We start from the raw sequence: 15,984 nt of genomic DNA, 5'->3' as shown, positions 1-15,984 counted from the left end.
GTGTCCTCTTCATCATCCAAATGAAGTGGACCTTGATTACTGATAAAAACTTTTTGCTATATTACAAAATCAGCCTGAAATTTGGAAATGGAGGACTTTTGGATATTTGCTTTCAGAAAAAATGCAGAAAAATACAGTAATCTTTTTTAGCCTTTCTGCCCTGTGCCATATTTTTGCACAGTTGCATGCAAAGTGTACCATGTAAGAGTTTAAGGTTATTTCTGAAGTCAATTGTCTGTCTTGTTATATTTATTCTGGTGTGTTCATCAACCACTCTTGGAAGCATGTTTTGTTCTCACATACAAAAAATGAAAAAATCAGAGGTTTCTCACCAAGTGAGAAGTTATACCTGAAATCAAACAGGGAGTCTACTTTAATAAGGGGTATGGTTACCATGTAGTCACTTTTCAGAGTAGAACAACATTGTAAGTTCATGTCTGCATGCAGTTTCCATTGGTATTCTGATAATGCCTGTCAAATGCAGCTCTCCCTCCACCTTCCAAACTTGTCCTGCCTGCTTGTATCAACAGGTTCAGCTAAGTTTAACTCTTGTTTTAAAATGGGCATCAAACTCAGTTGCTCCTGTTTCAGCCACCAGAATCTAGAGCACTACACTGGGAAAGGGTGCATGGTTTTATAACCCCTTTGTCAGACACTGCTGCAATTTGTAGCTTAAAAGAGCAATTTCCCTTTTACAAGAAATTTGTGATATTTTGCTGTTTTTATCTCTTCTCACCAACTTTTATCCAACATCCTAAAATAGGAATGTGCTAATAACTTTGTGCTAGTGTCAGTTTTCCTGTATTTGAAGGGATTTGTCAGTTGTCTGTAACTGCTTCTTTACTGTAATCAGCTGGAGCAGTAAGGTCATGAATTTGAACTACCCTTTCACTCCCAAGTACAAGGAACTGCAAGAGGAAGTGGTTTTCCATTGTCATAAAAAACCCTTTTAGATTTGTAGTCCTTACCCTGTTTGATGATACATTGCAGCATTTTGAGAATAGAGTTCTGGTGTAGAGTAGGATTTCTAAAATCTGGGCTTTTGGAGGTAATTGTTTCCTGTGTGTTGGGAGCCAGTCTTGTTAGCAGTTGGGATTGCTGTTTCACCTTCAGAGATGGTCATTGTGGGTAAGAGTAAAGGCCCCTTGGCAAGGCAGTGTGGGGAGCTTTGCATTGCCTCAGCTGTGCCCCTCCTCTGTAGGGCTGCAGGGAACCAGTCATTATAAACACGTGCATTGATTCCTGAAGTATACATAGATCTGTGTAATTCTGTTTTCCATATGAAAATGAAACTTTAAACTTATAGTGAGCTGAAGCTGCTTTTTTACAGATGAGCAAATACTTAATAGAAATTAAGTTTAAAGCATTTACATACATGTATGTGTGTTGCTAGAAAAAACTGCTGACACGTGTAAATAAGTTACTCTGCAGTAGACGTATTTTCTGTCTTTATTAGAAATAATTGAAAAATACTTTGATAAATACTAACAGACTAATGCTGTCAAAATAAATGTGCCTGGATCTAATTTTTAATGTTTTTTCATGTTCTCCTTAACACTAAATGTGTTAAGGAGTCAATAATTTAACATGCTTTGTGTCCTTGAAACTAGGCTCTGATTTAGATGATCTATATCCCCTTTATATCTCTCTGCCTTTTCCTCCCTATGGATTAGCCATGGGGGGTTTAAGTTCAATTAAACTGTAAAACCATGTTAGTATTATTCAGTGCTTTGGAGATCTTTGTTTTATGAGATCAGAAGTAGTAGCTAATTGATTATCTGAAGAACGAACAGCACACTTCGTTCCCCCAGGAGTTTGGAATTGTGTGCCTATACTGATGTATAGTAAGTACTTGAATTTTTTAGTGCTTTATTCAATAGGGTATGTTCCCCATATAACTGACAAGATACAGGCTATTACTTTCCTAGTTTGGTGAAGAAAATAGGCCATTGTACTCACAATTATATCTGCATGTAATAAGTATCTAAGATAATATGCCTTTATTTTGGGAGTTTTACTGTTTTTCAAATCTGCAGAGTTGCCACTGAGCCCTAACATTGCTGTAATTAAAGGTTATGTGAAAATAAAAGCTAATTACTAATTAAATTACTCTTTTTTATAATAGTATCCGGTGTTTTAGAAGGTTCTGCTTTCTGAGTACCACAGGTTTTTCTGGGCACAATGGATGTGCTTTGTTAGTACAGCCTTCCTGTATTATTGTCCTGCTTAATGTGATTGTCTGAAATAGTCTCACAGGCTAGACAGGAGCCTCCCAGTTGCAGCATAGTTATCTTACTAGTCTTAAAAAGTGATGGTTCCCAAATTAGACTGAAAAAGGCTTAATAATTCTCAGAAGGAAATGCATATTACACATAAATAGCACATTTGTTAAAAGCTACCAAATTTCTATTTTACTTGCTGGATAAATTGTTTCATTTAATTTAAAGAAATGAAGGCTCATTAAAAAAAAAAAAAAAACAAGCTGAAACAATTCCTGATTCACATGTTCAGTTCTGTGACCATGTATGTTGACTGAGCATATGATCAAAACTGCCCTATTAGTTTCTGGCACACAATTGAGCATGTGAGCAGTGGAGTAATAGTGATCCTGCAACAGGAAAGCAGCCTGTAAGTTCCTTTCAGCAGATGGGCTCTGGTGCCCTCTCGTGATACTAAATAGTGTTACTGCACAGCACCTACAGGGGAGCCAGGATTGCACTGCTGTGCAGTATTTACATAGTCCAGATGAGAAATACCATCATTTCAGCTGCATAACTTTTTTTTTTCTGTAGAAGTCCATTCCTAGAGGAGGAATTATGGCAGACCATCACTCTGCACACTGCTTCACCTGCAGAATCTTGGGTGTTTCTTTTCTTTTTTCTTTTTTTCTTTTTTTTTGTTGTTGTTAGTACCATAGTGTTTGTCAATGGAAACTAAAAACTATAGTTACAAAAATTTTATTTTTCTGGCTGTAGAGAATTAAGAGTCCTTAATTTAAAAGAAAACCTAGTGATTTTTGAAAGGTACTATGGGACATAAAGTATTTATTGATGTTTATCACAGAATTTTGAAGACTTAATTATAAAAAAAAGTACTAATTATTTCTGTTTTAGGGCCTAGTACTATATAGTGCAATAAATGTTATGCTTGATGTGTCTTGCAGAGCACTAACATTTCAGATTCTGGTACTAGAATTTCACCTTTTGAGAAAGATAACTTCACCATCAATACATAGCCAGTCCACTGTAACACTGCTGTTGCCTGGCCTTATAAATACTTGGAACCAAATGAAGGATTGGCTAGGGCACGGTCAGCTGGGTTTTTCTTTATTTTTTCTTTTTTTCCTTTTCCTTTTTTTTGCCTTTTTTAAAAATTAGGTTTATACTAGAGCACCATTCAAACAGCACGTACTGCAATTTGTTTTAAATTCAAATGTAGATATTTATTCTGTTGACTTTGAAAGGGCTTTGATTACAATGTTACTTCCTAGACAGGGAGACACAATGCTTTCCTTTTCCAATTCATAGTCAATACTTTCAGGGAGTGTTTGGTTTTTTCTTTCCTTAGTTTGGTTTTAGTAGTAGAATTGAGGTTTCTATGTAGGAATCGCCTTTGAGTATTTCTGCTTGTAGTATAGTAAGAGTATTTCCCTGAAAAATCATACAGCAGTTGGAAAAATGCTTTGGATGTGTTTTATGATAATTGCTGCCTTTTGTAGAGTGGAGGGAAGAGGCATGCTGGAGTTCAGAGTGACACACACTGATCAGAGAGCAGGGTGTGAGGAGACATGCACAGGACTGTAGAGTGACAGGAGCTGTAGGTGGAATCACTAGCAAACAGGAGCAGGACATAGACACAGGAAGGCGATTCAGTGCTTAGAAAGCGAGGAAGGATGAAGTGAGAGTGTTTGTGCAGTGAGGAAAGGACTTCATGTTTCTAAAAGGAGTTTCACTTTGATATATCTGTGGTTGTTGGATAATTAAGTAGAGCATCCTTAGTTACCTGGTTGGAAATGTGACATATTTATTGCTGAGGAGAGGTACCACATTGAAAGCTTAGGATGCTGAAGTCATCAAATAACCTGCAGGACAGGTACAGCTGGCAAGAGGCACCACATGTGCCTCCCCAAAAATGCCTTTAACGTGCTGTAAGCTGGAAAGGTATCTCAGTAGGGACTGAAGGGTAGTTCAGATTTCATGGTCCATTTTGACACAATTGGCTAACTTCAAGACTACTAACAAGGGTATAAGCCAGTATGACTCGCGAAGTGGAAATCTGCCCACTAAGCCTAAGGCCCACCCAGTTCTAAAGTTTCTGTAAGGCTGAGTGGGTGCTCACTTTACCTACCTTGATATATTCTTCTAATGACATTTCTTTTCCTGGTGCCCTTCACATAAAAATGAGGAGGATAATGGTTTTATTTATTGCAAGATAAAGCTATCTAACTCCTCTGACCACAATGAGGTAAATACAAATAACAAGACAGCACTGTTATTTTCTTTGGCTCCAGGGTGTATCGGTAGTTTTAGTTCACTTGCTGTTTTGCTGTTGCTTACTTCCCTCTCATGGCTGTGACTGACAGAGCTGCTTCCTTGTAGGAGGACTGACAAATGGTAGTGGTCGCTATATTTCTGCAGCCCCCGGAGCCGAAGCCAAGTATCGCAGTGCGGCCAGCACCTCCAGCCTCTTTAGCTCCAGCAGCCAGCTCTTCCCTCCCTCGCGCCTCCGCTACAGCAGGTCTGACATTATGCCTTCCGGACGCAGCCGGCTGCTGGAAGATTTCAGGAACAATCGTTTCCCTAACCTTCAGCTAAGGGACCTTGTTGGGCATATTGTTGAATTTTCCCAAGACCAGCACGGTTCTAGGTAATTATTATAAGAATAGTTAATAATATTGGACTGCTTTGATATTGTTTTATTAATATGAAAGTTTTGAATGAGGTGCTTGTCATTTTACCTCAAAGCATCTTAATTGGAGCACGCACTCTTAGGCTGACCTTCTCTTAAGAAATTTCATTGTAAAAGTAGTATTAATTTAGCTGCCTGTAGAAATTCTCAGTGTAGAAATAGCCTCATAACTAGACTTGTAAACTCAAGTATTAAGGTATCAAAGAGGCCTTGATTAAGAAAACAAAATATGTGGCATCTGGAATGTACAACTATTTTTGTCAGTACATCATCAGGTACTTAGTTGCTGTTATTCTTTTCTTCTTTAATGCTTTTCAAATTAAAGTTTTCAAGTCCTAATTTTACTAAAATGTATCCTTTTATATGCAGAGGCACTACTTTCATTTTAATAAATTTTATGAATGTTGACTGCTTTCTTTAGAGTCTTGAGGTGTCTCATTGAAACAGTGTTTGAGAGGTTTTCCTGTTGTTGATGCAAAGCATAATGTACCTTTTTTTTGCACTTAGGTTTATACAGCAAAAGCTGGAGCGAGCTACTCCAGCTGAGCGCCAGATGGTATTTAATGAGATCCTGCAAGCAGCCTATCAGTTGATGACTGATGTATTTGGAAACTATGTAATACAGAAGTTCTTTGAGGTAAGCATAGCACTAAGTGTATGGATGGACATGCAGATGAGGTGCTATAAATCTGATTAAATTTAACTGGTCTTTTCTTAACACCATAGCAGAATTCTGCATGACTTCCACACAACTCAGGTGTGTCATTCTGCATGGGTGTTTTCTGTTCTCTACCCAGTGGTTTTTGCCATAATGGACACAGTTTCTCCTTATACTGGTAGTGCATGAACGCTGTGCACATTGAGGCTTCACAAACCTCTGAGGAGAACTTAGAGAGACTTTCAGCAGATGAAAGGGAACATAAATATTTTAAAAATGCTTTTTATTGGTTACTGCATCATGGTACAGAATGGTCTGGACGATGCACTTGAGCTCAACCAGCTGTGTGAACTTCATCCAGGGCTGTGTATGAGGAAACTCCCATAAAATGTACAAAGGCAGAAGAATTTTGAGTAAGAGGTATCCATCATAAGATATATCCAATATTACTACAACTAGTATTTAAAACAGATTTGTCTTCTCTTAAAAATCATATGGTAAAAAAAAAAAAAAAAAAAAGGCTTAATCAAAGAATTACAAGATTTGGCTTGCAGAGAGAAGAAAAAAGTAATACCTCTGTCCTGGGAAAAGTTATATGTGGGAAAGGTATCTAGTATACTGTACTTTAAATCAAGGGCCATATCAAAGACTTGTGGCAAGAAGGTGGTGCTGGAAAATGTCCAGTAAGAAATAAGATACTTGCTGTAAAAAACAAGAATGTAATTTTTTCAATAATCTATAAAATAATGTCCTCATTTTTTACTTCTTTTTTAATAGCCAGTCAAAATATCTTCTGTAAAGTGTCACTGACGTATGATATACAAGATCTTGATTTTGCTTAAGGGTCATCATTTGCTATTTTTTCCATAATGTTAAGGTGGATGAATACACAGTTAATCATTGGTAGCTGAATGTTTTCATCTTAATTCTGCAGAACACTTCTCAAGAAAAGTTCATGTGACCTTACATGTAATAGGGGACCTCATTTTACTGTATAGGTAGGTAGGTGAAGTTGTTGGTCAGGCTTTCTTCAGAGCTGACTACAGGTGTGGAGTTTGACCATTCTCAGCAATGCTGCAAGAATATTGCTGTGACATCAGCTGGTTGTCCAGCTGGTCACTTCTGTGTCCTCTCTTACAAGATGCGAGATACATTACACAAGTTTTGAGATAGAAAATTGGTTTGGATTCATGCATAATAGTGACCTGTGATCAGTTTGCCAGTATAATTTATTTGAAAAAGTGGTTTATTGCACTTAAATATTCCTACAGACAGGCAAATATAAACTGTATTATTTCTTCTGTTGTCTTTCAAGGTCATGCATTTGATAGCAGGTATGTGAACTGGATGTGGAATATTACAAAATGTTGCATTTAGAAAAGAAAAGCTTCTGGTAAATATCCCCACTAAAATACAAAGTGAAAAATTATTCAAATGTTACAGTCATGTACATCCTGACAGTACTTACTCTGACATGTAAATTCCAGCATGCTGCAGTATGTCTTAATTTGTTAACAGGATATTTATTTGCTTTCAGTTTGGAAGCCTGGATCAGAAGTTAGCCCTAGCAACACGCATCCGTGGTCACGTCCTGCCCTTGGCCCTGCAGATGTATGGCTGTCGTGTCATCCAGAAAGCTCTCGAGTCAATCTCACCTGACCAGCAGGTAATTGTAAGTTAGAGCAATGCTTTTTTCATTTTATTTATTTTTATTGTATCCCTCTTTTTACTTGATTAAATTGATGATTATTCCCTTCATCATGAAATATGCTGGGTGGCTAAAATAGTTGTTTAAATGAAAGTACTGAGGTACACAGTTAACACCAGTGAATATGAAGGTTGGAGTCAGGATGAAATTAAATTTTTTCCCATTTAAAGAAGGCGGGGTGGGGGAAATACCATCATTATCATAAAGGATAATCTTTGTTTTTCCAGAATGAAATGGTGAAAGAGCTGGATGGCCATGTTCTGAAATGTGTGAAGGATCAAAATGGAAACCACGTCGTACAAAAATGCATTGAGTGTGTTCAGCCCCAGTCACTCCAGTTCATCATTGATGCATTCAAAGGACAGGTAGTGCCAATTGTTCATTTCCTCTTTGCAGGTTGCTTAGATTTCACGGAAGAAGATTTGCAGGTTTTTCTCCATCATTTGCATGTACAAGATAGCATTTGCCGCTTTGCACTCAGCTTATTTTAAATAGAATGAAAAAGGGAATGATGGCATGGAAAAGCTGTTGGAGAGGCAGTTAACATGCTGTAAAAAAAATTAATTTGTTGGACATAAGGCTCTAGAAAGACATGTTTGTATGCATTATAAATAATAATAAATATTTATGTAATAAAAAGACATAAAAGGGACTTTGCATGCCCAGGCTTTGTGTTTGTGTGTTGTGATAGCACCATTTCACATTTCCTTCACAGCTCTTGGCAGGGCCATTTTTTATACAATAATAACAACATACATGCTCTCTAGTATACATTTTTCATTAAAAATTACATTTTCCTGTCCTGTTGCACGTGTGTCTTTCAATGTTTCCCAATGAATGTCAGTCCTTAAGGAACTGCAGTGATGAAATTCACTAATCTGTTCCCTACATATGGACTAGTGTGAAGGAGGTGTAGTATTTGTTTACTTCAGATTGAGGTTTTTGTTTTGTTTCCCAAAAAGCATTATTACCATAAGATTGATATTGTGCTGCAGGCTAGTGAATGTGCTGCAGCTAAATAGCATTTTAATCCTCTGAGACAAGCGTGTACTTTTATAGTCTTGAGAAGAATTGTAAATAGAATAGTAAAAATCTTACTAACTTGGCTATATAACTAAATTTTACTTTAATGGATTGCCAAATGTATTTCCTAATAAAATCTACAATATCTTTCTCATTTTACACAACAGCAATACCTGAATTATTGTTGTACATAGTACTAAATTGCATACCAAGGTTTCTAGGGTTTGGTCTTTTTACACCAAAAGTGTGTATGAGGGTGTATGAGGTACATGAGATGCATTTTTTAAACTGTAAATAGAGCCCCTTGACTAAAGTGTGAGTTTATGTACTGAACATCCATCCTAAGCACCAGGTAATTAAATGTAGAAAATAGTAGCTAATGTGAAATGGCAAATGAAAAATGTTACACTTGTGACATTACTTGTAATTTTCTCCTGCATTTTGAGTTGATGCCTAATCATACAAGATTCTGTGTTCAGTTCTGACCAACAATGAAGTTTTTGTAATTAACCCCCAAATCACAAATGTAGCTTCAGGAGAAGCAAGCAGAAGGAATAAGCAAGATTTGGCTGTATGTTTTGAGTAGTTACTTACAAACTTTGTATCTGTAACTGGGAGCTTATTGTGTATACTGGAACATGAAATTGGTGAAAATCAGCCATTGTTACTGAATTCCTTTTTATAAGTGTCAAAGTCTTGAAATTTGATAAGAAAGTAAAAAGGAAAGCTTTAAATTCGAACAGCAGTTACCTAAGGGTCATACTTCCAGGTTTTCCTCTGCAGCTATGTAGGCTAGAAACATTGTAATGAGTACTTGGGTTCTTGTATGTTTTCTGGAGTCCTTGACACACAAAAACCTGCTTTTTCATCTTTTCCTGACTTTCCCTGGAAGTGGAATTCTGGTCTGAGCAGACAAAACTTTTTTTTAGTAGTAGTTGGTGTGTTCAGTTCCATTTTGAATGCAGCAATATTGCAATAGATGTGAGTTTCAGTTGGTTTAATTCAGTTTGCAATCCTGTTTTCAAGGTATTTGTGCTTTCAACTCATCCATATGGTTGTAGAGTAATCCAGCGTATTCTGGAGCACTGCACTGCTGAGCAGACTCTGCCAATCTTAGAAGAGCTGCATCAACACACAGAGCAGCTGGTGCAGGTCAGTGCACGTAGGCTCATTGTCAATGCACTTCAGAGCTTTTTGTTATCATCACTTACTCCTGTATCCTAGTTTAAATGCATTTGACTCTTTTTAGTTTTGTAGACATTGTTTTGTTTTTTTTTTTCTTTCCTTCTATAGTTTTAATGAAAATGAATGTGGAAGTTGGGAGGCAAAGAAGATATAAAAAGCATTTTTCTTACCCTTTCACTGTAGCTTGGTGTTCAGGGGAATATTACAGCTGTTAAGAAAGTATGATGATCTTAAATTTGAGGACTTCTTTCTTTAAGAGGATAAAAGATGCTCTAGCAAAACACTGGTTTTACAAATTACTTACATTTTTCATGTGAAATTTGTGGTCCATTAAGTAATTCTTGATGAAATATTTCTTACATCTGCTTACATTTGCTTCTATAATTTTGACATTGTTTTTTCCTTATATCCATGCAAAGAGTAATTTCATACTTTATGCTTATGTACAACAGCTGTCAGTATTCGTTATTTGGTGTGAACACAAGAGAAAATTTAAGTCCTCTTATTTTCAGGATCAATATGGAAATTACGTTATTCAACATGTACTGGAGCATGGTCGTCCTGAAGACAAAAGCAAAATCGTTTCAGAAATAAGAGGAAAAGTTCTAGCTCTGAGTCAGCACAAATTTGCCAGGTATTGCATAACTTTCATATACTAAAGATTCATTAACCTTGTAAAGTTGTAATACTGGATTTATTTCTTGTGTTACTAAAGGGATACAATAATTTTTTTTTATTATCTTACCTCCTGAAATTACATATTCTTACAGAGATGAATGGTAGTGATATTTTTATACTAGGTTTGGGGAAGGGAAGAGACAAATGTTCTGTAGCAAAACAAAGGAGGTTCTGTGGGTTTATGAGATGGCTTTTGTTCACTTTGTGCAAGTGCAGGGAACGTGTTCCAGGTTTTCACGTAAGGATGCCCAGAGCCAGGTGAAAAGCTCTGCTGGAACTTGAGTGATTTGCTGATGACAATGAGCTGGGACCTGCTGACTCTCAATCCTGCCTAGCAATTTGCAAGTATAACAAGGCTAGCTTTAAAAAATGGTAGTTCAGTCTGACAAGGATTTTCTGTATTAGAAAGTCTGAAAGACTGCTGTAGGAGGACTCAACTATTCTGAAATTGGAACCTACAACTCCTCCTTTTGTGCTTTTTGCTGAAATATGGATTATGTGCCTTTTGTGAAAGAAAAATACACCTGAGAATTCATTCTAGGTGATTTAGTGAGAGTAACCTTATCATCAAAATGACGTAGAAATGCACTGTGACTTTATGGGGGCATTTGTTTTTAAAACCACTAGCGAACTAGTTTATTTGGATGTTTGTTTTTTTTTTTGGGCTGAATAGAACTCTTCAAAATCCTCTAACTTGCTAATTTTTAAAGCACTGATTTAGGACTGGGATCATTTTGCTATGTTACAAGCTTTGATGGCCTTTCCTGCTTCTGAAATAAACTGGAAGGTCAGAGGCTTGCTCTACAGAAGAATATTTGATGGAATCTCTGATGTAGGCATGCTCTTGGAAAGTGCCTTTATTCACAAAGTAGGAGTCTTCATTCCTGGCATTCTCTGTTGGGTCTTCAAAGGGCCCACAACCAAAATAGATGTGCTAGAACACATCTGCAGCCTGAAGTCCAGTACACCTATGTAGTTTCAGTGGAAAAGTCTCTCCTACCAGATAATCAGAAAATAACTCTGTCACATGGATGAAGTAGTAGTGATGTGGTGACTAACTTCCTCAGTCATTAGACTGGAGATTTGGAAATGAGGAATTGATGCATTCATTTGTAATATGTACTTCACTGGCATTAAGAACCCTGAAGAACTGATAAAGTTCCAGAGAAATTGATAGTAGTTACCTGAAAAAATGTTACACCTCCAGTCCTGTCGGAAATCAAGGTAACCCCAACAAAGGGAGGAAATTACGCATCTGACTCCATTGATATCAGAAGGCTAAATAATTACTTTATTATACTATATTATTCCATACTACATTACACTACATCTAAGCTGAATCTGCACAAGCACTCAGCTCAACTGAACAGAATCCTGTGACTGTCAGCCGACAGTCCTGACACACACACGTGGATTCAATAGGTCAGTGAATCAAAACGCACCAGAATTCAATCACCAATTCCCTTCAGGTAGACAATCTTCCACAACATTCCACATATTCCAAAACAGGAGCAGTAAATGAGATAAGAATTGGTTTTTTCTTTCTCTGAGGTTCCTTGCTGCAATTCCCAGAACTTATCCTTGGGAAGCTGTGCCTTGCTTTTCTCTGTGAGGAGAAATGCGGCCACACAGTCCCACCGTGGACTTGCCCTCTTTTTCAGCAACGTGGTGGAGAAGTGCGTGACGCACGCGTCGCGCGCGGAGCGAGCCCTGCTGATCGACGAGGTGTGCTGCCAGAACGACGGCCCGCACAGTGCCTTATACACCATGATGAAGGACCAGTACGCCAACTACGTCGTGCAGAAGATGATCGACATGGCCGAGCCCGCCCAGAGGAAGATCATCATGCACAAGGTATGGGTGTGCGTGCTTGCAGGGATTCAGAAACACGGCTGGGAGCTGTTCTGCCACAGCACCTTCCCCTGCAGGTGTAAAACTCAACGCTTCTGTAATCTAGAGCTTGGTGACATTCACCAAGCTCCATGACATTCAGTGGAGCTTGGTAAAGGAGAAAACATTCAGGTCTCTGAGCACTGAGCTAAAAAAGGAAAGTTTTAGTAGTTGGATTTCATCTTCTGTCTTCATGCCAGCTTTTATGTGAAAATACTTGTAACAGGAAAATGTAGTATCTGTCATCACTATTAATATAACAGGAGAAATATGGTTTTCTCTTTTTATTTCCTGGTTGTGGCTATAAATTCACTCTGCAGTTCCCCCAAAAAGAGATTGCCACACTTCTAGCATACAGGCACATTTCTACTTAAGAATATCCAGACATGGAGAAGTGTACTGTTGCCATAATGGCCAGAGGCTATTTAACACAGGGCCCAAGATATTCCTGCAGGAGCTCTGTTTCCCCCAGTCACCAACAGGGCTCTCCCACAAAGTACTGCCTCCGTTTTCCTGCAGTAGGAACATCAGTTATTTGATGAGTCAAAATCACCAGTTTTACATCTTTCCAGAAACTTCCAGCACTTTGAAATACAGGCTTCTGACATCTTTTTGCATAATTTTTTCAAAGTGTAGTCACCTCTGCTTAAAAGTCTGGATGTTAAAAAAGCCAAACGTGTTTCTTATTACAGATCCGACCCCACATCACGACTCTGCGTAAATACACCTATGGCAAACACATTCTGGCCAAGCTGGAGAAGTATTACCTGAAGAACAGTGCTGATCTGGGGCCAATTGGTGGACCACCAAATGGGATGCTGTAAAAGACAAAGAGAAACAGAAGAAAAATTAAATTGTGAATTATCAAAACCTACAACTTAACTCTAAATGTTCTGATTTTTTTAAATCTATTTATTGACTTTGTTCATCCATTTGTAAAATTTTTATTCTTGTGTATATTTTTGGGGAGTGAATTGTTAAAAAAAATCTCCAGCCCTGATCCGGAGACCTATCAGATTGGATGGCTGGCAAAGCACAGAATGCCTGTATATGATGTAATTGTATCAAAATAGCTGTCACATATTTTGTAAATTTTTACCTTGTAAAGTCACTGAAATAGTTTTTAAAGGGAAAAAGTACAGTATTCTTTTAATACACTGGCTTGCAATCTGGTAGGTCTACCCAGCATCATAGCACAACAGGTTTATAGAGTTGTATATAGAATTAATCCTTATTTTTCCCTTTTGTGTGAAGTCTTTTATACCAGATTAAAATTGATCAGCTGCATAAACATCATTTAACATGTTGAAAAGTTAAGTTGTATTTTGGTGGTTCACAACATCCTATCCAAATAACAAACAGGGCACAGCAAATTAAAGTAGGGAAGAACAAAACGATGGAAACTTTAAAAGATTAGGTTTTGGCACTTGCTGTGGATACAGGTTTTTTTAAATCATGCCCTAAGGTTTTCTCTAGCTATGTATTAAAAATAAAGTGCTGTATATACTTATATATTTAATTGTTGTACAAGGTAGAGGGATTAAAATGATGGTGGTACTTCCATTCAGCAAAGTACTCTGTTGGAAAAGGAGTGAACCTGTATTAACTTTACAGTCAGTTTTACAATGCAGGAAGAGTAGAGATATGTATTTTTTTATTTTGCATATAGAATTGTAAGGATTTGAAAGTGTTGAGCATTTATTTTGCTTTCTCACTGTAGATGCAAAAAATAGGTAATGATAAAGAGAAGGGGCCACTGAAAAGTAAACTTGATAGCTCAACATTTAAGCATGATTGATTAAATATTCAGATAGCTTTTTGCTTCCTATAAATATATGCATTGTATACGTGTAGTTAATAGGTGTAAGTTTACAGTTTGAAAACAAATCTCTCGTTTCGATGTTTATTACAAAGCCTTGCTAATTTAGTAGTGATGCTTACCTTGGTTGTACAGATGTACATTTGTAAACCTTCATGCTGTAAATGTAATTTGTTTTACTCCTTTTTGGGACAAAAATTTGCATTTTAGTGTATATTCATATCCTCATTCCCTTCTTTCCCCCAGCATATAGTGTTGTATAATGTAAATTTATTTCAGCAAATCAAGAGTGATTTTTTTAAAATTCTATCTTTATATGGTTTCAAAAATATGAACCAGCTTTCTTTTTATCTATTGTGAGAAACATTATGTTTTGTTTATAACATAGCTGTTGAATCTGTTCATATGGACACTTTGGGAAATCAATCTGTTCAAATTTTAAATCAGGATAAATAAGCATAGTAAGAAGTGGACTGAAATATTTGGTTATTACAGAAACCAATGCTTCTTCCATCTTAATAAATGTGGCATGAATTTTTTGTACAGAAGAGTACTGTATTTTTGAATAGCCTTCTCGCAGCGTAAAGCAAATATGTATGATACTGTCGATTTTTTTTCTCTGGACATATGACATTGTAACAGTAACATAAAGATGATGTACATATACAAGCGGCCTTATGTACATTTCCCAATGATCTTTTTAAGGCAGAATTGTGACCATATGTGTATAATTAAAATCCTTTTTAATCCTTTGCCTATGGAAATATTTTGGAAAAAGCTTACTTTGTATATTCAGTTTCTGAAAGATAAAGAAAGTGCTTTGTATGTTGTTGAAGTAAGTATTTTGTGTAAAATGTTCATTTGGATGGCTTAACCTAAAGTTTTGATCAACGTGGTAGTTTGGAAACAATGTCTTGAGCATTGATCAAATAAAAGGCTGTTTTGGTAGGGGTGTGATCATGAGAAAGAAAATAGTAGTGGTACAAACTTGTATGAGGAATTTGTCATGTTACTGTTGGTACCAGGGTTACATAACTGCTGTCTAGCAGACATCTGAGGCACTGCGTTTCTAATGGTAGTGAGAACTCCTTAATAGGCAAATGGCAAAGTCTCTTCCGGCCTACTTCCAGTGCCTGCATGAAGTGAAGTAGGAGGCCTCGTTATTTTGAGTAAGCACAATTCTAATTGCCAAGTAGTTTTTGCATGGCAGTTCACAAAATTCCCCCCCAGAGGTACCAGCCCAGTCATTGGAGCCAGAGCTTTCCTGTAGTCACCCAAAGGATGACTTTGAGCCACTCCCTTGGACACATCAATTCTCAGTGACTGTCTTTACCCTGTGAACCTGTGCCGTGTGTTATAATCCACAGAGCCGGCATTCCTTCAACACCTAAGACAGTACAGCAGGCTTTTGGGGATGTCCAGGCAGAAACTGAAAATGTCTCTGTACTTTGTCCCTGCAGCACTCATGCCATGGTTGAATTCAAACAGTCCTGTAACTGTCATCCTTGGTGCTTTCAATATCTTGAGTATAATCTTCCACTTGCTCTCCTCAGATCATTTGTGCACAAATTCTATCCAGGAACATGAAAATCACTGGATTTCCTTTCAACTATTTTAGGGTTTGGGTAGAACCACTAGACTTTTTGCTCAAGTATTGCTTTTTGATATAGATTGTTTATGGACCAGTTTGATTAGGTTTGACTCCAGGTGGCTCGTATTGAATAATGTAATGTTCACGTGTATATACTGTAAAAATCAAAATGAAAATGTGTGAATAACACTGTGTGAAATATATCTGGTCTTGTGTTTTTCCTGTAGGAAAGCAGCCATATTCTCATGTGACTTACCTGTGTCTGTGGAGCTCAGCTTTGGGAAGGTGCTCGCTCACTTGTTCTGATAGGAACTGGGCAATTATTGAAGAACCCTGGATTAGATCGTTAAATTTGCAGAGGGCATTTTTGAGCAGCTAAACCTTCCTATTTTATGCAATGTCTTTACTGATGCCTAGTGAAGGCTACAGCCTGGTGACAGTTTCTTTTTACATCCCTGCATTCAGGATGAGTTCAGGAGCATTTGAGGGGGTTAGCTTTCAAATGAGAGAAGAAATTGTTAGCT

At 37.3% G+C, this 15,984-nt stretch overlaps 1 protein-coding gene across 9 annotated transcripts in view; it reads left to right on the top strand.

The window, feature by feature from the left end:
* Positions 1–15,663, top strand: part of PUM2 (pumilio RNA binding family member 2) — a 68,889-nt gene extending 53,226 nt beyond the window's left edge. For 5 of the 9 annotated variants that reach the window (XM_063150895.1, XM_063150891.1, XM_063150896.1 and 2 more), the window contains 8 exons: positions 4,599–4,866; positions 5,416–5,545; positions 7,104–7,238; positions 7,502–7,639; positions 9,324–9,449; positions 9,995–10,116; positions 11,822–12,014; positions 12,743–15,663. In XM_063150895.1, the coding sequence (XP_063006965.1) occupies positions 4,599–4,866; positions 5,416–5,545; positions 7,104–7,238; positions 7,502–7,639; positions 9,324–9,449; positions 9,995–10,116; positions 11,822–12,014; positions 12,743–12,874 (1,244 nt within the window). In that variant the 3' untranslated portion in view covers positions 12,875–15,663. The remainder of the gene's footprint in view (positions 1–4,598; positions 4,867–5,415; positions 5,546–7,103; positions 7,239–7,501; positions 7,640–9,323; positions 9,450–9,994; positions 10,117–11,821; positions 12,015–12,742) is intronic. The other 4 variants (XM_063150898.1, XM_063150894.1, XM_063150897.1 and 1 more) reach the window with 1 other exon arrangement.
* Positions 15,664–15,984: the final 321 nt, after the last annotated feature.

Source organism: Melospiza melodia, chromosome 3, assembly GCF_035770615.1.
Source record: "Melospiza melodia melodia isolate bMelMel2 chromosome 3, bMelMel2.pri, whole genome shotgun sequence".
In the NCBI taxonomy this organism is placed as follows: Eukaryota; Metazoa; Chordata; class Aves; order Passeriformes; family Passerellidae; genus Melospiza; species Melospiza melodia.
Note: the sequence above shows the minus strand (reverse complement) of the source record. Positions and strands in the feature narration are given on the sequence as shown.